Source organism: Kwoniella newhampshirensis, chromosome 3 (assembly GCF_039105145.1).
Source record: "Kwoniella newhampshirensis strain CBS 13917 chromosome 3, whole genome shotgun sequence".
Classification (NCBI taxonomy): Eukaryota; Fungi; Basidiomycota; class Tremellomycetes; order Tremellales; family Cryptococcaceae; genus Kwoniella; species Kwoniella newhampshirensis.
Genome location: NC_089957.1, coordinates 643313 through 662248, shown reverse-complemented (window position 1 = coordinate 662248; position 18936 = coordinate 643313). Strand labels below are relative to the sequence as shown.

General features: G+C 51.1%; 6 protein-coding genes across 6 annotated transcripts; 3 read left to right on the top strand and 3 right to left on the bottom strand.

The window, feature by feature from the left end:
* Nucleotides 1-182: 182 nt before the first annotated feature.
* Nucleotides 183-3952, bottom strand: IAR55_001586 (uncharacterized protein; the record flags this gene model as incomplete). Its single annotated transcript, XM_066944712.1, has 17 exons — nt 183-594; nt 662-1053; nt 1111-1197; nt 1254-1416; nt 1470-1580; nt 1637-1763; nt 1823-2158; nt 2213-2318; nt 2363-2515; nt 2570-2686; nt 2737-2747; nt 2804-2901; nt 2956-3080; nt 3131-3204; nt 3257-3404; nt 3458-3616; nt 3683-3952. The coding sequence occupies 17 exons, from the start codon at nt 3950-3952 to the stop codon at nt 183-185; spliced, it is 2889 nt and encodes a 962-aa protein (XP_066804635.1).
* Nucleotides 3953-4643: 691 nt separating this feature from the next.
* On the top strand, nt 4644-6937 carry IAR55_001585 (uncharacterized protein; the record flags this gene model as incomplete). The annotated part of the gene is made up of 2 exons (XM_066944711.1): nt 4644-4934; nt 5006-6937. 2 exons carry the CDS (start codon nt 4644-4646, stop codon nt 6935-6937), a joined length of 2223 nt encoding a protein of 740 aa, XP_066804634.1.
* Nucleotides 6938-7285: 348 nt separating this feature from the next.
* IAR55_001584 (uncharacterized protein) lies at nt 7286-10876 on the bottom strand (the record flags this gene model as incomplete). The annotated part of the gene is made up of 11 exons (XM_066944710.1): nt 7286-7375; nt 7519-8044; nt 8107-8195; nt 8255-8846; nt 8904-9045; nt 9098-9168; nt 9215-9560; nt 9623-9832; nt 9916-10122; nt 10239-10365; nt 10427-10876. The coding sequence occupies 11 exons, from the start codon at nt 10874-10876 to the stop codon at nt 7286-7288; spliced, it is 2850 nt and encodes a 949-aa protein (XP_066804633.1).
* Nucleotides 10877-11851: 975 nt separating this feature from the next.
* Nucleotides 11852-12769, top strand: IAR55_001583 (uncharacterized protein; the record flags this gene model as incomplete). The annotated part of the gene is made up of 3 exons (XM_066944709.1): nt 11852-11969; nt 12032-12553; nt 12645-12769. 3 exons carry the CDS (start codon nt 11852-11854, stop codon nt 12767-12769), a joined length of 765 nt encoding a protein of 254 aa, XP_066804632.1.
* A 1485-nt stretch (nt 12770-14254) lies between these two features.
* On the top strand, nt 14255-15367 carry IAR55_001582 (uncharacterized protein; the record flags this gene model as incomplete). Its single annotated transcript, XM_066944708.1, has 4 exons — nt 14255-14512; nt 14581-14646; nt 14774-14861; nt 14928-15367. The coding sequence occupies 4 exons, from the start codon at nt 14255-14257 to the stop codon at nt 15365-15367; spliced, it is 852 nt and encodes a 283-aa protein (XP_066804631.1).
* A 590-nt stretch (nt 15368-15957) lies between these two features.
* On the bottom strand, nt 15958-18684 carry IAR55_001581 (uncharacterized protein; the record flags this gene model as incomplete). Its single annotated transcript, XM_066944707.1, has 5 exons — nt 15958-17178; nt 17255-17419; nt 17489-17662; nt 17721-17861; nt 17935-18684. 5 exons carry the CDS (start codon nt 18682-18684, stop codon nt 15958-15960), a joined length of 2451 nt encoding a protein of 816 aa, XP_066804630.1.
* Between the last annotated feature and the right edge of the window lie 252 nt (nt 18685-18936).

Genomic DNA, 18936 nt, shown 5'->3' with positions numbered 1-18936 from the left:
ATAGGAAGTGAGGATTCGTACAAGGTTAAAGTTGTATGATATAGGGTTGACATGCATAGGATACCTGTTGTGTGGACCTCACTTGTAATGCTGATATTACTACCACGACCATACTATCATTGTCCCGACCGCCTTCCAGACAAAGTCCACTTTCTGTCCTCGTGGTAAATTACACCACACGCTTAACTCCATTTCTCCTCGACGACCACACCGACCTCTTCCAGACTTTCCAGGACACCCTGCCAGACCTCTCTCTCGTACGGTCCTGTCACTCCTCTCCTCTTGACTTGTCCGTCGACCACCCTCAAAGCTGCAAAAGCTAGGGTTTTTCCGACCGTGACGCTCATCGCAGAGGCATTCTCGTCTCCATGACACAGCAACGAAGCTGTCACCTTCTGTGTTGACGCTTGTCCATCGCCAGAAACAGGAGAGGTCAAGTCGAAGGAGTGATGCAGAAGACATGTATCCCGTTCTCCGGGAGAGTATGCAAGTTTCTTCGACAGAAGGTGGGCGAAAAGGTCGACATTCGTAGGTTGCGATAACAACGGCATTGGAACACGAGGCGACGATTGATCGCCAGGAAGTAGGCCAAAGCTGAAAATAAAAATACAAATCCATGAGTACTCGACTACAAGTCGCCGTCTACGAGTCAGTCACTCACCACCTCAACGCGTCATGGGTCTCGTCCGCCTGCTTTGCGCCCACCAGATCACGCAACACACTGCCAATGTCCCGACATCTGAGCTCTTCCCTCACCCCTAGCTCCCGTCCTGCTGAGGAGAGCAACATTTGGTCCCACGTTTGCGGTGGTGACTTCAGCGGATCACTGCGCAACAGACCAAGCTTGCGGAACGAATCAAGCAAGGTAGAAAATCCACGATATCTGAGCGTACCACGGAAGAGGTTCGTCAAGCTGTCGATAGGACCCAGGCCGTACTTGTAAGCGTAGGGCATGGAGTCTCGGTTCGCAAGACCCTCAAGGGGTAGATCATCCCATAGATCAACCCAAGGGAAGTGTCGCGAGAGCAATTGATGGCCTGGAATATTGACATTCTACTTCCGATTGGGCTTCAATTTTCAACTCCGTCCCAACCAACTTCGCGTACGTACCTGACCGTCCCACTTGTACTGCGCCTCGTTTTGTGCAGCCGTCAAGACCGCTTTCGGACTCCACGAGAATTTGTACCGCAGAGGCACCTGCGTGATGATGATCAGAATCATTCCTGGATCGTGAAAGCATGCTAATCACTCACCTGGCTTGCAGACAGCTCAGGCAGACCACCACACCAAGATACGAAGGAGGTAACCTTCTTACCTTCCCTTTGCACTCGATCTAAAATTCGCATGGCCGCCATAGAGTCGATGCCCGGGTCTAAGCCGCACTCTCCAAGTAGGAGCACGTCGTTCTGTTGCGCTCTGACAAACGACGGTGTCAGTCATGCGCCGGTAAGTCACAATCAGCAACGCACTGCTGGTCCAATGCTTTCATTTCTGACGAGACATAGGAAGCAGTCACAAGGTGTCGGCCATGCTTGATACAGTGTTTTGCAACTTGTGGGTGCATCGGCGCGGGCAGCAGACTGGGTAAGTCGTCAGCTTTGTCATAGTAATGACCAGCTCTGTTGTTCACGCTGACCTAACAATCACGTCCGCTGTGTTGACGGCTTCTCCGAGGGCTGTATCATCCGAGACGTCAAGCGAGATGGCCTCAACGTTTGATCTAGCTTTGCTATGTCCGCGAGCCTCGACCAGGTTGTTGCTTGCTGCGTGGTAAGATCAATCTCATTAATGTAGATCCCACATGTCACAAGATATCTCCTACCAACTGCCAGGTGAACATCTGATCGAGATGCAAGGATTTCCACAGCTGGACCCGCTACTAATCCGCTGCCAAGCAGCAAGACTTTCTTCTTGATAGATCGAGTTGACACATGAGAGGGCACTGGATTGGTCCTTGATGACCTAATTGATGTACGCCAATCGTCCACACGCGGCAGAAGCCAGCGATGTTGGTTGGTGAGCTCGCCTTCCTTCACAATCACTGCTCGTCTCAGTGTCGCTAACTCGCCGCATCTGTCACTTTCTGTCGCATTGGGGAATAGCGTCCGTCGAACATAGGGCAGAACAGTTTCGGAAAAGTGGGCTGATGCGTCCGCGGCTAAGCTGCACCATCAGTGTCCATTTGACATATAGTTTGAGAAATTAAACTGACCAAGCTCAGTGGGAAGAATATCGATAGAACTGATGAGCATTCCGTTCGGACCCTCAAAATAACGCTCGTCGATGGTTGTGTACTTCTTGACAAACTCTAAACCGCCCTTTTACGACGATGAGCACCCAAAGCTTCGATGAGCTCACCCACCTCCTTGTCACAACTAATATCCTGCACAGCTACGAGCTTCTGTTTCCCTCCTGTTCGATCGAACAGACCGCTCAGGTCTTCAGTAGACATAGTGCGAGGGTAGCCGGCGCTCCAACCGACACCGTTGATCAAGGTTGTCAAGAAAGGAGCAATCTAGAATTCTTCATCAGTGGGTGCCACCATCTCAAGCCACTGACAAGGGCCCACCTTTTCTGCAAATTGGCTCCGGTACAATTCAGGCGATTTGCGATACTCCACCCGATTGTATTGGCTGCCTTCATGTGTAGTGAGATACGAGGAGGGAGGAATCGCACAGGCGTAGATCTACGTATCTATCAGTAGAGTCCCTGATGCGTCACAGACGTGGTTCACACCTTGTCACAGGCTGTCCACAGCAGTCATCAGCTTGAGAGCGGAGCTATGGCCACTCGCCCAGCTCACCACAATCTTTTCTCAGGTCTGCCAGCTGATCCACTGTCACCCATACAACTCCCATGGCATCGAGCATGTCTTTGGCTCCTCCGGAAACGTTTCCGGCTCTATCAGGCTGTCAGCAGGACACGCTGCATTCCGGATGGCATGCATGTGCTTACCCAGTCAAGCCGATCACGATCGGCTCTCTGATTGCCACAGCAGCAGACCGGATGGCGTCTCCAGTTTTCCGTAAAGCTACTTTGAACTTTGCCAATGAGCCAAAAGTGTACGGTCGCGGAAGGTGCTGCACGAAATTAGATAGGCCATTATTACGTGGAGATACGCCCAGCTCACCAGTAAGGGGGAGGCGACCCCTCGTTTGAGCAAAGCTACCCCGGTAAGTGATAGAGCTTCTCCAGCACCCACAGCTGCAGAGGCATTGCCATGAGCCACTTGCTCGATACCACTGTTGCAACTCACCTCCCGCATACCATCCAAAGGCTGCAACGCGTTTCAGGTGCTCTTTGCCATCCTTTCCAATGCTGGGTGCTGTCAAAAGCTCATGATCGACGAGTGTCTGACCTTCATTCGGTAGGAGGAACGAGGAAAGTAACGGGGTGTTATACTCCTTGATTTTTGCTTGTCAGCCCATATGAAACCAGCGTGGATGACCCGGCTCACCTGTCCTTTGTGAGTGTGCGAAAACATCATCCAAGTCCGTTTCTTGCCCGCCGCTTCTCCAGCTTTGAGCAGAGCGTGAACATCAGATAGGGGAGGCTCCTTGATCCCGAGCACAACGTCGACATCATCATTTAGCGAGGGAACGATCCGTGCTCCTGCCTGAGAGTCCGTCGCATTAGCGTGAAAGCTTTTGGGTGTCAATGCTTCAAGGATGTTGACGCTCACCTCGTGATATTCTTGATCTGAGAAGCATCTCCTCGCACAGCTCTCTACTTGCACCTTCAACTCCTCCTTACCCTTGCCATTACTTTCAACCAGTAACTGCTCGACAGCTTGAGGCGTGAGAGCCGTCCTTCGTTCCCATATTCTGGCTGGGTCTTCTCTTCTGAGTCCCAGCGTCGTGATGTCTCGTCGTGAGAGAAGCCGAAGCCGAAGCGGTGTACAAGGCAGTCTAGCGCGAGGAAGCATGACTCGGGTGTTTCGGGTGGCGACCATTGGATTAGATCGTGAACATCAGTCAGTGGTTGACGGAATAAGAGTCAGAACAGGATCCTGATTGTTTGAATCGAAGGAGTGGTAATCGTCAAGATCGTTGTGACCGTATGTGTCATGGCCTCGAGATCAAAGGAGGCAAACCGTGAGTGGTCCTGTAGCAGAAAGGGTGAGCGGTCAAGCATGAAGCGCGGATTGATCTTGGATGACATGTTATGGATGTCTTTGATCTCATGATCCCATACGCGTATAAGTTACATTGATGACAGGGACGTTGTGTCGCATCCGCACCGTCTGTTTGGACCGAGCCCTGTTGATGAGACACGAGAATAAGACATGACAGAGATGGATGGGAAATGATAATCAACCCAACCCAACAGCGATTCAAAAGCAATTAAGCGCTTGAACCTTTTTTTTTTTCCCTTTTATATTTCAATCTCTTGCGCCCGCCCGGTAATGGCTGTTTACCCGGATCTCCGGTGTGATACACAATGCCACGTCATTCCTCAGTCCCATGCGGGTGCCTGAGCCAAGCAGCAAGTCACTGATCTCCCACATCACCAAACCCACGCCGTTCAGACGTGATTCCACAATCTCCCTTGCTCGCTTCCTCTCATCAATCCCGCACTGTCACACGATCATCTATACCTCCATCCCACTCGACTCACTCAGCAATCCCCCACTTCCCCCAACCATGTCCGTCTCATCCGCAGCTACCCTCATCTCTCCTTCGAATAGCCGAGGAGCAGCGCCTTCCACCTCCCAGAGAAGACCTGCCGCTCATTCACATCACACCACTCACTCCACCCATGCGCATCACACCGTCAAGCGAAGAGCTTCCACTCATGGACATGGGTCAGGCAGACGGTCATCTGAGAGCGAACATGGACGGCGAGCTTTGGCCGCTGGGTTGGCGATGCACGCTATGGATCCAGCCACAGCGGGAACGACGAAACCGGCTCCAAAGAAGCGGAATTCAGGTGATGTGAGATCCAGACTTCTCGTGGCTATATATCTCGTCGAGATGATGAAACGCTGACAACAGGGTCTGAATAGCGCCCGCTGACCAAAACCTCCCGATCCGATACTCATCTTCCACGTCTGTCCCGTACGACTTCCATAACCTCCGTCGCATCCCAGACAAGCAGTACTTCCGCTACGAGTCGACCTGGTAAAAGTGGTCGCAAACGCAGTGGGGAAACTGTCCAGGTGCTCAACGAAGAAGGGCAAGGGGCCAAGGACGTGGATGCTGATGTAGAAGAGGAAGAAGAATGGGAAGATGGTGAGGACGCGCCCAAAGCCAAATCAAACGAAATGCGTAGAACGGTCAGCGATACCTCAGCAGATCCAAAGGGGAAGCAAAGACGACATTCTCATCATCCCAGCATTTCAGCTATCCTGTCTTCTGGCAATCTGGTAGATACCCCTCTCGAAGCACCCAATCCAACGTTATCGTCCACCCGAAAAACGACAGGTTTCGCAGGATCAGTGCAACCTCCGGATCCTCAGGTCGCCGCTCAGTTGCCTTCAGCCGAAGCACACCATCCGGTCATCTCGAACCCAATCAGGAGAGTCGCAAGCACCAAGTCCCTCGTGGGGCCCATCGCGATAGAAAGTTCGTCAGACGCGGGAGTAGCAACCGAGTCACCCTTGGAGTACAAGGAGGAGGGGGAACACGACGTGAAAACAGATGTCGCTGCAGCGCCGTCTGGCCCGGCTCGACTACGTTCTACTGACGGCAGCGGACTTCCCTTAGTCAACCATGAACAAGAGAACAAGGCGGCTTCGACTTCCCCATCTTATCCTTTCCCTCAGATGATACCTCCTCCCTCCCAACCCACATCTGCTTCCAAAGCCTCAGCGGCCGCTCCACCCAAGGATCAAAACAACACCCCGCCTTCTTCAGCTTCAATCTCACATCCTCGATCGCGACAGACTTCGAATCCCAATGGTCATGTCCTCAGACATCGGTACTCCAATTCCTCGCTTCGTTCCATCCAGTCACTTCGAGCACCTCCTCATCCGCTCAACTCGCCCACAGGATACCGAACGGGCATGCAAGGTTCTCGACCGGGGAGCAATTTCGCTTCACCATCAAAAAACGGGGAGAAGAGGGAGAGAGTCCCATCAATGCACCAGCCGCCTGTTCCACAGCCTCAGGTTAGCTACGAGCTCGCCCAGGGACACGGATGGGATGAGCTATCCGAGAACGAGGTGTCTAGGCGAAGAACCACGCCCATCCCTTCGTCGTCGAATCCTACCGCCAAGTCGAACGGAGCGACATCATCTCAATCGATGCGAAAAAGTTCTATTTCATCCAATCGCTCTGTTCGGAGTATCTTCGCTGGGACATTGAATACTCCCACGACTTCCTCAACGACCATCACCCCCATAGCTGAAACATCTCCCCATCCGCCATATCGTCGACTGACAGCCCTTGAAGCCGCCTCAGCAGCAAGTAAGCGCAACACCACTACCGACCCTGCACTTTACCATCATTCCCTCGGACACTCGACGACTTCGGCAGAGACGAGTTTCCTCATCTCGAGGTTTTTGCCGCAGAAGAAAGTCAGAAGACCTGAATGGGAAATTGATCTTCGTGATCCTGATCAAGTAGAGAACCCAAGGGTGGGATTGACCAATGGAGATTATAGAGAATCTCATGAGAGTTTAGTGAGGACATTCCGAGAACTGGGATTGAGTTCCGGTCTTGGTGGGAGTTCGACGTCGATCAACCAAGGAAAGAGAGGAATTAGTAGGAGCTATTCGGGATATAACCTATTGACGGGATCGAACTCGATGACTGTGTCCAGCAGTGGAAGTGGTGGTGGTCAGGACGAATTCGTTCAAGGTCAAGGATTGGGGGTGATAAGAGGGAGAGATGGGAGAGGGTTGATGGTCTCAAAAGGTAGTTTTGGAGGCAAGACACCCTTCGAGATGAGTGTGGAGAGGTGTTTGGCGCAGAGGCCCGGGAGGGTGATAGCGTGAGGTGGGTGTAGTATGGAGGCGGATTGAGGGAGAATGAAAGAATTGAGAGGAGAGATTGGATTAAATTGTTGTATTTGCATAATCAAATCACAGACGCATAATAAGTTACTGTACTGCACGCAGGATGTACGCCGGGTTTCCTTGACCTCGCTTTGAATGATCGAAGAAGCATCTGAGTCAACTTTCGGATCAGGCTTGATATCAAGTGATTGAGGCAGGCCAAACAGGGATGGAAATCGATTGCTATGCATTGTGACTCTTCCAATCGTGTTGGTACGTACATGTACACCATCATGCGGGATACATGATCCTTCGCACGATTCCCTCCTTCCTTCAATGCCAGATCGCTCAAAATCCGAGAGAAGCCAATCTCTTCATCATCTTACCTCCAACCGTACCTCCACTGGGTTCGAGAAGTTGACTTCGTTCCCATAATCCCTAAAACAGTTTTCTTCAAAAGTCAGCGCTTTTTTTCTTCTTTTCTGCCTTTTGGATGGAAAAGATTAGGAGTGATGCAGCGTCACGCGGGGAGGAGGTAGAGTAGAGTCGGGATTGGTTTTTGTATAGATGGAAACACTCACGTCCTCATTCGAGATGACCGGCGTCTCTTGTACGGCCTTTCTAAATGCCTCATTCACTTGCCCTCTCACTATCGGGTCTCTAGCTTGACATTCTCCCAAAACGCTCAAGATCTCTCCGAATCTCGCAAATTTATCCCATTGAATCTTCCCATCTTCTTCCCTCTTATCTTCCGGTCTGACACTTTGCAATCGATTGACCAGACCCAAGATCGCGGTCAAGAGAGGGATCGCCGCTCTTCCATTCGATATATCCGCTTCTACTGCTCGTCGATAATGGACGTAACCGCCCCGAGGATCCATCAATTTCAGATGCGATTTGTGGTCTTTTTCTGTTGTCGGTGCTAGCGACACGAGCGATTGAGTGTAAGCAAGACGATGGACCGATGTTTCCTGAAGACCTGAGATGACAGCGTAGAGAGTGTCGTAGTTGCTCAATCGACGTAATTGATGGCCTATCACGATAAAGCGTTCGATGACCCGAGCACGATATTTGGCTTTTGGATTCGCGAGAATCAATGTGGATACCCTGCAAACACAAGGTGATGAGCAAAGGGATCGAAGCTCAAAACGGGAGCAACAGCAACATACCAACGAGAGACGTGATTGAAAAAAGAAATTGATCGACCGACAGGCCCATCCGTCTCCTTCCCAAAATCATGTCGAAATACATCTCGCGGCTATAAGATCCTCCCATCAGTATTCAACCTTCCATGCCGGACGTAGATCTCAGACTTACTCGGATGGCGCTGAATAGCTCCAATTGCATTCTCGTCAACTCAGTGGCAAACGACTTTGGGTCACTCGTCAATACCAGATTTACTGCCACAGACCATCTTGAAAACCCCGGGTCGTCTACAGAATACATCAAGCTGTCGTCTGACCTCACTGACAAAGAGCGGAAAGGTGAACTACCTGACCTCAGATGCGATTCACTTCTCGTCCTCTGTGATGAGCCGCAATCGTAGCCGACACTCGATGTAGATCGACTGCTGTTGGCTGTCGTGGATGTTTGCTCCCTGGTCAAAGGAATTTCAACCTCAGACTTTCCAGTATCTGATTCAAGCTCATATGAGACGTTTCTGTTGACAAGCTCTGTGCTTGGCGCCGAATCATTAGAGGGCCCAGAAGTACTGCGCATTGACCACGATTGATCAAGATCGACGATCTCCGGGAAAGTCCGCTCGACTCGTACAAGATCGGCCGTAAGATGAGCCATGAAGGTGTAGTTTAAGGCAATGGCGAGGATGTCGCGAAAGAGAGCTCGTGTGGATAGGTCTTGTAAATCGCCTGGATATTGAGTCGTCCAATCGATCAGTGCGCCCGTCAACCTATTCAAATCTGATCAGATCATAGCGCGGTATAAAGCTACGATCGGCCATGCTCACTTCATCAGCGCCCAGTTTTTGACATCGCTCGAGACTGCGTAGTCCTCGACTTCCTTGAATCTCTCGAGGAACTCGTGCATCAGATCTCGAGGCAAACAAAATCGTCGATAGGTCAAGAGAAATGTCCGGCTGAAAGCTTCGTCTTTCGGGAAATAAGCATAAATACATATATCCTTGGTGGAAGTTTGATTTACCTTTATTGGATACAACTGCTGTGAAGAGCTGATTGAGCAGATCCTCCAAGCTCATATACACCGGGGGTTCGCTAGTGTGTCGTCAATGACGGTACAAGCACAACTGAGACTACTCACCCTGATGTCGTACTAGCTTGCGTTGTCGTTCTCTGCATCGTTTGAGCTTCTTTGACGGCCTCCTTTCTCTCACCCCCGCCCACTGTCTCTGGCTCATTGCTCTGCACGGACGCTTTCATCATCCACTGCAGACTCGACGAACTCGAACGATGGTCAGAGGCAGCATCTGCCTCGGTTTCCGCTGGGGTCATCTCAAACCGGTGTCGCCACATGAGCCAATGGCCGGAGGATGATGCGTCTGAGTCTGGTGAAGTGACACCGTCCAGCTCCGTCGGCGTTACAATACCTGATGCTACGAGCGGCTGAGGGTTTATGACTATAGAAGCCAATTTCCGTTGACGGCGGCCTACGATTGCCGGTTCCATTTGAGCTCACGCTCGGTAACCCAGCGGCTAGGTAATAACTCACGTTGTCTCTGCTCAAGCTTGTATAGTAGCCACCGCAAACCGTTTCTCATCTTAGACTTGCCCTCTGACGTCTTCGTCGTCACTTCGATAAGACCAACGTTGAATGGCTCTCCGACAGCATTTCCTTGAGGTGCTTCGACCGCAAGCTGCGCGTCAGGGTCTGACTTGCAAGCAAGCAATATCATAGGAATTCCTCTGGTCGCAAGGCGCTCTGCATGTGTATACATCAGCGCGGTACGCCCACGTGCTATGGACAGAGAAGCATGCTCGAATGAGAAGCGGATCTGTCCTCACCCAAAGCCTCGCCGATCCCTACTAGTGTGTCACTCCTCGTGGCATCATAACACAGTATCGCGCCAACAATATCTGGAATGCCTTGAGGCCAAATCTTCGGTGCGTCTGGCCGGACATCAAGCGCCCTGACGTCAACTTCGATGAATTCTACCTTCCAGGTCGATTGTACTTTTCCTCCGGGGTGGATTTGTGATACACGAGATAAGACTGCAAGTAAGCCATGCGGAATCAGTGATTTGGAGTTGTAAGCAGGTTGCGAAACAAGTGTACTCAGAGCCAGGGTGATTAGGGACGCGAAGGCAAGAATGATCAGCCTGACTCACCTGTATGTCCATCTACTGTCCGGATCTCAACGGGAACTGACGTTGCCCAAGGGCGCAACGCCTTGTCTGAAAATGTCGTCTTTCCTACACCTGCATGACCCACCACAGCTATTGAGAAATCGGCCCTCTGGAGTTTTGACTAACGTTGGTCAGCACAGTTCCGTGATCGTATCATACGACAGACTTACCTGTGGTTCGTCGAGGGGAGCATCTTTCGGTCTAGGTGTCTTATCCGAGATATCGTTAGGCGGTCTTGGGGTCTTGTCCATACCGTCCGCCGCTTCTACTTGAAGTTTTGTGATGTCGGTAACATCCTCTTCTGGCGATAACAGAACTGTTTGACGCGATAGAGTGGAATTCATCGATCTCGTGCCACGAACGGTAGCTCCGGAGAATACAGATGAGTATCCTGTACTAGAAGGCGCATTCGATTTGGTTGATGATCCAGAGTCTGAATGTTCCATCATTGTTGATCTTAGCTTTCTCATAGCCTCTTGATCTCTCGATGTCATCTTCATGCGAGCAGATTGCAGCAATGACGGTGGGTCAGGATCGGTTTGCGGTCTTTTCGGAGGCGATTGAGGAGGAGGTTGAATGGAAGGTTGATTCGTTCGAGACGGTGAATCGTCTTCAGCCATGGCGAGAGGAAAGCCTTGTGATATCCCGGAGAGAGGAGTGAGGTCGATTGAAGGTGTATATTGGGATGGAGTGTGCTCGGCAAAAGAAAGGAGGGTGTCGCTCTGGAGACGATCGGTGTTGGAACGGCTCTTCGCGGTTACGAGGAATGAAGCGACACCTTGCAGCAACAGCTTCGTTTGTGAATCTGGGAGGATCTGGGACCGAAGGTGATCGAGGTACCCTGTTTGAGCGATATGCTCGTCGTCATGTCTACTGCAGGACTCAAAGAGGGTCGTGCGGGTGATCGTTTTCGATATCGTGAATGTGAGTGCGTCAGATGTAAAGATCTATCGAAAGGGGAAGACTTTGCGAGAAATCTGCTCGTTATAAGAAACGCAGCTCATCCATGACCGTGGAGATGAATTGAACTCGTTCCTCGATGAGCGCTGCTTCTATCACAATCTAGTATGTGTCAGCACCGGATTTCAAGTGTGTCCCGAAGTTCAAGTGTCCGCTCCTTGAGACGATAGGTCCAAAGCTGTCCTCAGACAAAGGGCATCGTTGAGATACAGCACGTCAATTGAAGCCCGCATCCCAGCTAGACCCCCAACGCAAGTCCCTTGCGGTTTCGAATGATCGGAACGGGTCACCGCTGCAAGATCGTCCACGAGGTGACATGCACAGGCAGACATGGCCGAAGAGGTAGTGATAGGCATGGAAAGGTACCAGCAGTGATTACGATCCGCGATACACGCATAGTCCACAGTCGCTGAACTCACTGCACAATCAAGATATCCTGTGAAACCGCCTGTTTAGCTGGCAGCCGGCCAAGCGGATCGTCCGGACTTTTATTTTGATCGACTGGCCGCTTCCTCTTTCTTCCTTTCCTGCCTCCTCTCAATCTCCTCTTGAGTGGATGAGTTGAAAGTAATGGGTCCCAGATGATTCTATACGACAACTGAAAAGTCATATTCCGTTCCGTTCACCTTAAAATAATGGTGGTGGGTTTCAACTCGTTCACAACATTGGCACGGACCGTCCTCCACCAAAGCCACGTGGATGGGAATGAGATTTGGTCGCTCGAGGGTGGTGGTACTGCTACTACTACTGACGGTTTTTGTGTGATGGCGCCTTTGCCAAAGTGCATGTTCTGGCGTCTAGCTTTCTGGTTCAAGGTTTGGTGACCAGCAACATGCTGAGATCAAGCACATCACTCCTCTCATGGCGGATATTACCAACAGCCCGGTCAACTTCTGGTATCTCACCGCTTCAACATCGACTGAGTTCTTCCACTCCGTTTCCCTTCAAGCCACCCCCAATCCGACAACGACTCCGACCATTGATACCCTTCTTCATCTACTGGACGATAATCACCTCCCTCGCAGTACACTTGCTCAGACTACGAATCTCTTCCCAGGAAGAGCTGGACAAACGGAAGGCCCAGGTCAGCGTCCTTTCAGACTTGGTGGAGAAGCTCGCAAGGGGGGAAGATGTGGACGATGATACCGTTCAGAGAGAGTTGGAGATGGTCGGATTGAGGGAGAGAACAGCATTGACTAGAGGGATGGACGGTGAGCTGAGAGACACGGCGGATGTGAAATGGCTGGAGGTTCTGTTCGGGAAGAAGAGAAGTGTCACTGTATCAGCGGAAGAAGATAAGGAAAAGGAGGAAAAGACTATCGAAGAATGGGCGCAAGGTGAGCACCATCTGCTATCGCCAGATATCGCTGGCATCAGGCCTCATCCTTCGAGGTGGGGAGATTCAGCTGAATGAACGCATAATCGCAGTCATCAACGAAGCTACGAAATCACCATCACCTCCGCCCGATACAGCTTCGTCGAGGCCGAAGATACCAGAGAAGCCTATGGCTCAAGCACGACGAGCACCGTCGTCCAATGTCTATTTGGGATGATGTATTGTATCATGTCACCATCTCTCCACTGCGCTCGAAACATTGACCGGTTCCGAACTTGTTGAGCGTTCGCTCTTTTGACGCGGACAGACTTGGGACTGACCTCAAAATACCTCCGAAACCATCGCGTTTCACCCAAATCGAGGTCCATCACGACGCAATACTTCTCCTCGCGACGGCCGATCGCAATCCGGCCTCCTTCATCCTCATTGCCGAACACCTCCGATGGCCATTTCTCTGATTCGAACACACTATCATACGCTTGTTCTAATCCATTAGCGTATCATCGTGGTGCCCGTAAAAAGGGACTTCATGTGCGAAGTGCGAAGAAGCTTTTAATCAACCGGCAACCTGTCACATTCAACGTGTCGGTGGGAATGCAGCGTGATAGGATTGACGGGTGCGGCGCCAACAAAACGAGGGTTGGAGTACCGTGCACATTCTGCTTGTTCGAGACCAGATGATCCGAACCGCATTTAGATGAATCATGACCTACTCACCATCAATCATCGATCGGCTTCGGTCACACGGAATAAGGGGACCAAACCAAAAAAATTTGTTCTCTTTGCCGGCGGGAGGGGGAAGCCGATCATGGGCGGACGAAAGGTGCGGGATGGGGGGGGGGGGGTCGGTCAAACGTCTCAAATTCTCATGACAACATGTTTGTCGTCGTCCATCGCCTCCCTGACAAACGCATGCGCATTGTGATATACGTGGAGTCTAGTCCAGTCCAGCTGACCTTGCTAGACACTGATCAGATCGGGCACACAACATGCACTCGATACACGCGTTTCCTTTGAAACGTCTCCAAGTAAAGGTGCTCGAGCCTCCTTTGAGTCGCAAAACGGGGTGCCGCATAGCTATTGCGGGATGATTCGGTCGATCGGGTCCAGACTACGCAAGATGATACATCAACACGATACCTCAGACCTGACTCATCGTTGACATGAGAGACGATGGGAGCTGTGTCAGGGTTGAGAAGGCATTGACGTCTCTTCCAAGTCTCCAAGTTGGTCAAAAGGGTATAAAAATTGGGGTTTCCTCAACGCTCATTTTTATCTCTCCTCAGCGTGCCAACATACTTCAACTTTGATCACCATCAAGAACCACGAAAATCTATCAGACAACCCTTATCAAGTCCTACCTAAAACAAAATTCACTTTATACAATCAATTGCCCCTCAATCACCCATACTTCCCTTTCAAACATCATCCAATCTTCCTGTTCCTTTGTCAAAAGCATCTGTCTCAAGGTATGTTCATGTTCGACCATTTTCTACCGTGACCCTTCGCTTGTCGCGCTCGAGACGCGATTCCCAAAAGTTGGGCAGTTCCTACCTTTCCCCGACGTGTTTATTGATACACCAGCTGATCTTCCCTTTACCTTTCGTTCGCCACCTCATATTTGGAACCAAACAAACTCGTTCCTCCATATGCGTGTCCATTCTCATCTACAATATAATATATATTTCCGGACCAGACCACCATGTCCTACTACAAATCCTCTTTCCAGCCCATCGCCTCTTCCTCTCAGCTTCCCGTACCGACCAGCAGCCCAATATTGGAGGACACGCGGACGGTCCCCGCAGATCGAGCAAGTTTCAATCTTGGAGACGAGGTGGAGGCTATCGAGGTCCTAAGGTCAGGAGAGGCCGAGGGAGAAGGGGAAGGGAGGAAAGCTGGCAGGGTGAAGGTGCGAGGAAGGATCAACAGAGAGTTACTCTTGAGGTTGGCGGCCAGCATGGTGAGTCGTCGTCGTCTTCTCTGTCCTAAGTGGTTTAGGACAAAACTGACATGCTATCAATACCGCAGTGCAATTTCCACCCTATTGGAACGTGCTTGCAGGCACAAGGGGAAGGATCGTTGTATTGCGAACTGGTGAGTGTGGCGCAACGTTCTTTGACACCTTTGGACTGCCTGCTTTTCGATGTCGAGGCGCACCTCCGTTCCTTGCCCCCGTGTCTTACGTCCGTTTTCGCTAACAAACGCTCGTTTGTGCGCATAGCACTCGTGCCAAGCGATTAACGCGGACGGAGACCGGTGTCGCAACGGGGTGAAGAGGCCGAATCACTCCCGTTTCTGCGCCACTAGCTGTAAGTGCGATCTTGTGTGTGATGATGCACTTACGAGCGAACTGACGCGTGACATGGCCGGCGTAGATCACGCCGAGACCTCCCGAGAAGAGTATCTCGAGGCTCTTCTAGCTCGGCGAAGGGCCTATGACGAGATGGCGACTCTCACTCGAGAAGAAGAGCATCTGAAACAAGTCCTCTTCTTCGATTCCCACTTCTCCATCTCCACGCCCACCGATAGATCCATCATACTTTCTCCAACTTCCTCTCAATCTTTTTCTTCATCTTCGAGATCTTCCAACAACAACACCAAGGACCGGCGAATAAACCACTCCTGGTCAGAAGACGAGTTGAGACCGTCTTCTTCTTCTTTCCTTTTTGCGAAAGCGAATCCAACAGAGGAGAAGAAGGTTAGGTTGGAAGATGAGAAGGGTTGGGGAGCGTACGGGGTGGATAAATGGTGGATCGGGAATTGGAGGGGTCAACCAGTGGGTGAGGTGGAGCAGTCGAGGTGGCGGGCAGCCTGAGGAAGGGTAGATGAAGTTAAGAGGAAGAAGCGATGGGAAGGTGAGGAGTGCAGTGCAGTGGAGAGAAGACCAAGATCTCCTTGGCTATTTTCTTTTCCTTCTGCGGTTGATCTCCTCCCGGTTTATATTTCTTTATTGTTCGATTTCGCTCTCCTCTTTCGATTTGCCGTTTGAAATTGGCTTTGATCTGAAGATCGAGATGATAGGCTGTTTGCTGTGCTGTAGATACATGATGGCTCTGGGTTTATGCGCCGGAGGTTGCGAGTTATTCTTGTACAGGCGCCAGAAAGAGGAAAACAGAAAATGCAAGGTCTTGAAGACTTTCATAGTTAGGAGACGGGACGATCGCCCTTCTCGCGACTCAGTGACAACACACTGCCAACAACACACGACGTTCTGCGTTACCTGGGAGCACATCGCCGACAATCGGTTGTGATCACCACTTACACAGATAGTGTCGCACTGGTGATGGCAGATTTACATCACTGAATGCGCTTGTTGAGTCCGTGCTAATGTGAATGCTGTCATTCCATGCGATGCTGTACGATGCTACAGTATACAATGCTATGCAACGCAAACTGTTGACTATGCTACATGTAACTCCCATGATATCTCTGACCTGGTGTCCCGTGCCCACTGATACCTTTCTTCGCCTGTGATCCAGGTGTCGGACCAGATCCAGATGCTCGACCACCCCCACCGCCACTTCTCGGAGTCGATTGTTGAGTTTGACCTTGTCCCGATCTCCCTTTGATACTGAACCCACCATTCCCTTTCCCTTGTTGAGGGCTCTCCTTATCCATCTCTGCTCCCCAAGAAGCGACGTTCCCGCCTCCATTCCCGCCTCTTCTCCATTCACCTTCCCAATCTTTCTCCTTCTCTTTCTCCTTCCCTCCTCTTTTCCTCTTTCTTTTCCCTGGATCCCCAGTTGGTTCTGGTGTTCTCGATAATGGCGAATCTGACCCACCACGAACACCGCCAGGTTTCGATTTGGGTGTATTTCCCCCGGCCCCGCCCGAAGCATTGCCCAAAGCTCTATTGATGAGTGCTTTACTTCCAGAGCCAACGCCTCCAGGACGACGGATCGAAGGCGAATCCGTCACACCACCCCTCGACGAGCCTGGTGCCGAGATCTTCCCAAATGAGATGACCTTTGCAGGCGCTGATGACGGGGCTGAAGGTCCTCCTCGACCTGGCGTCATGAGATGACCATGACTGAACGGTAAACCATCTTCTCTTCTGCCATTCCTTCGTGGAGATGGTGAGCGAGATCGATTTCGTTCCCGATCCCGATCCCGACTCCTACCGTGGGATTGTTTCGGTGGCGGTTCACGATATTCTGAATCCCAAGGTCTTCTCCCTGCTCCACCTCTTTGTCCTGCTGGTGTATGTATTCCACCTCCCCCACCTCGACTACCGCCTCTTTTTCGAATATTTAGCCCTCCCCCTCCCCCTCCTCCAGCGCCTCGTGATGAAGAAGGCGTGTCGAACCAACTTGGGTCATCCTCTTCCGAGTCTCTTTCTCGCTCTTTAGCATATTGCCTTTGTCTCGCCTTCTCTCTTGATTTCTTTCCGGCATTTGCTCCTCCAAAACTCTTGTATCCACCAGTGATGAATGGTAGATCGCGATCTCGAGCGTCATCGTCTTCGTCGGTCCACCGAGCGTGCGTAGGCGCAGGAAGGTTCCTTTTCCTCGACGATGACGATGACGATGACGATGACGAAGCGAATGGACCTCGACTCGCCATCTCGTACGAGAAAGCGGAGGGAACAGTCAAGTAGGCTAGGCTTCCTCTTCGTTGGGAACAATCCTGAAGAAAGTTGCGATCAGCTCAGCTATCTGGTACAACATGGTAGTGTATTCGAAAAGTTTTGGACCACACTCACATCACCAAAATGACCTTCCCTAGCACAGTTGTAACACCACTCCTCACTTGGCGCACCTCCAACGGCTTCCTTTTCCCAGCCTTCGGCGCCAGCCTTGACTTTCTGCACTTCTTCGCGGTCTTCACGCGATCTGTATGAATACACTCTCCACAAAGTGGGACAAGTCTACAAGGGAGATCACATGTCAGTGTGTGGTGGTGTGAGGAGGCGAGACTAGTATGCAAGGAACCTCACATTTTCCAAATGGTCTCGACTACCACATCGATCGCAACCTGTCCTCCTTGACATCCTCGAATCTATGTCTGGACAGTCCTGCTTTCTATGACCTCTGCCACCGCAACCGAAGCACACCAACGCTACAGGACAATCTCTACGTTCATGGCTATCTTCAGCGCCACATGTCGTACACTAGGGTGGATAGTTAGCCTGACATCATCAAACAGGCATTGCGATGTTGTGCACTCACGATAATGTGCGTACAATCTTTACTTTTGTGACCTGGACGTTTACAATTTTGACAGATCTTACTTTGATCGGCCGTAGCGAGGAAAGTGGGCTCCACCTCATTCACTGCTGATGTTTCTGCATCGAAGTACCGCTTCGAACCCTAAACGTTACAAGACAGGTAGTATAAGCTTTCGTATTATGTCTTCTGATCACAAGACATGCCAAACACTCACTTTGCTGATATCATCATCGACGAAATGAAGGCCTTCCATGGAATCGTCATACCCATGGCCGATGTCTCCGGCTTCCGTGTCCGCCTCGCCCTTCGATGAAGTAGGAACCGAATCAACTAGGATATGCGATGGCAACAATAGGCCTCCATCCTGCTTCTCGTCCGCCGATCTATCTCCTCTAGCATCTTTCTGCAGCTCGACAACGGTATCGCCTCCATCTCTAGTCAGAGTTGGCATCATTGTTGTCGTAAAAAGCCCGGGCGGATCGAAATGTTGATTGGTGGCAGAGTCGTTGGGTAGTGATGAGAGCGGTATCTCGTCAATGACGATATCCCCAACACCTTGATCAGTCGAAGAAGGGAGTTGTCGCGACGAGAGTTCGGGTGAGAGGTCCAAAGTCGCTCCTGTCAAATAGGATCTAGGTAAAGGAGTGAAAGCGGTTGGTGTATAAGAGACTCCAGGGCTTGTCCGTCGACTAGGTCCAGCTTCGCTTGTCGCTTCCCCTGACCCGTCATCGATGAAGAAGTGTGGCGTATCGGCAGATGTCATCTGCGAAATAGTAGTAGTAGTAGTAGTAGTAGTAGCTCCAGATCCATTGGCCTTGCCTTTGCCTTTGTGACGAGGTTTACCAGACCTGGATTTATTGCTTTTGGCCGGTGTCGCTTTCGAAGGTGTGGCGATCTTGCCTGCAGAGCTCTTCTGCTCCTGCTTGTTAGGTTTGGGTGTAGGTGAAGGCGGAGGACGCGGCATCCTGGCAATCGCCCCGCTATACACTTTGTGATGTATCCTTCCTTCGATCCGGCTTCTGACGTTGATTACAAGATGCTGTCGAGGAGAAGTTGGGCCCGGTGGTGATCAGAAATCTTGAGATGCGACTCCAGTGGAGGTGCCAAACAGCATGTCCAACCTGTTGCCACTCGATGATACAGACATCCAATCTCCGATAAATGCCGATGACCACCACGTGGCTTCACAATCTCCCCGGGAACCCTGCATGTACAC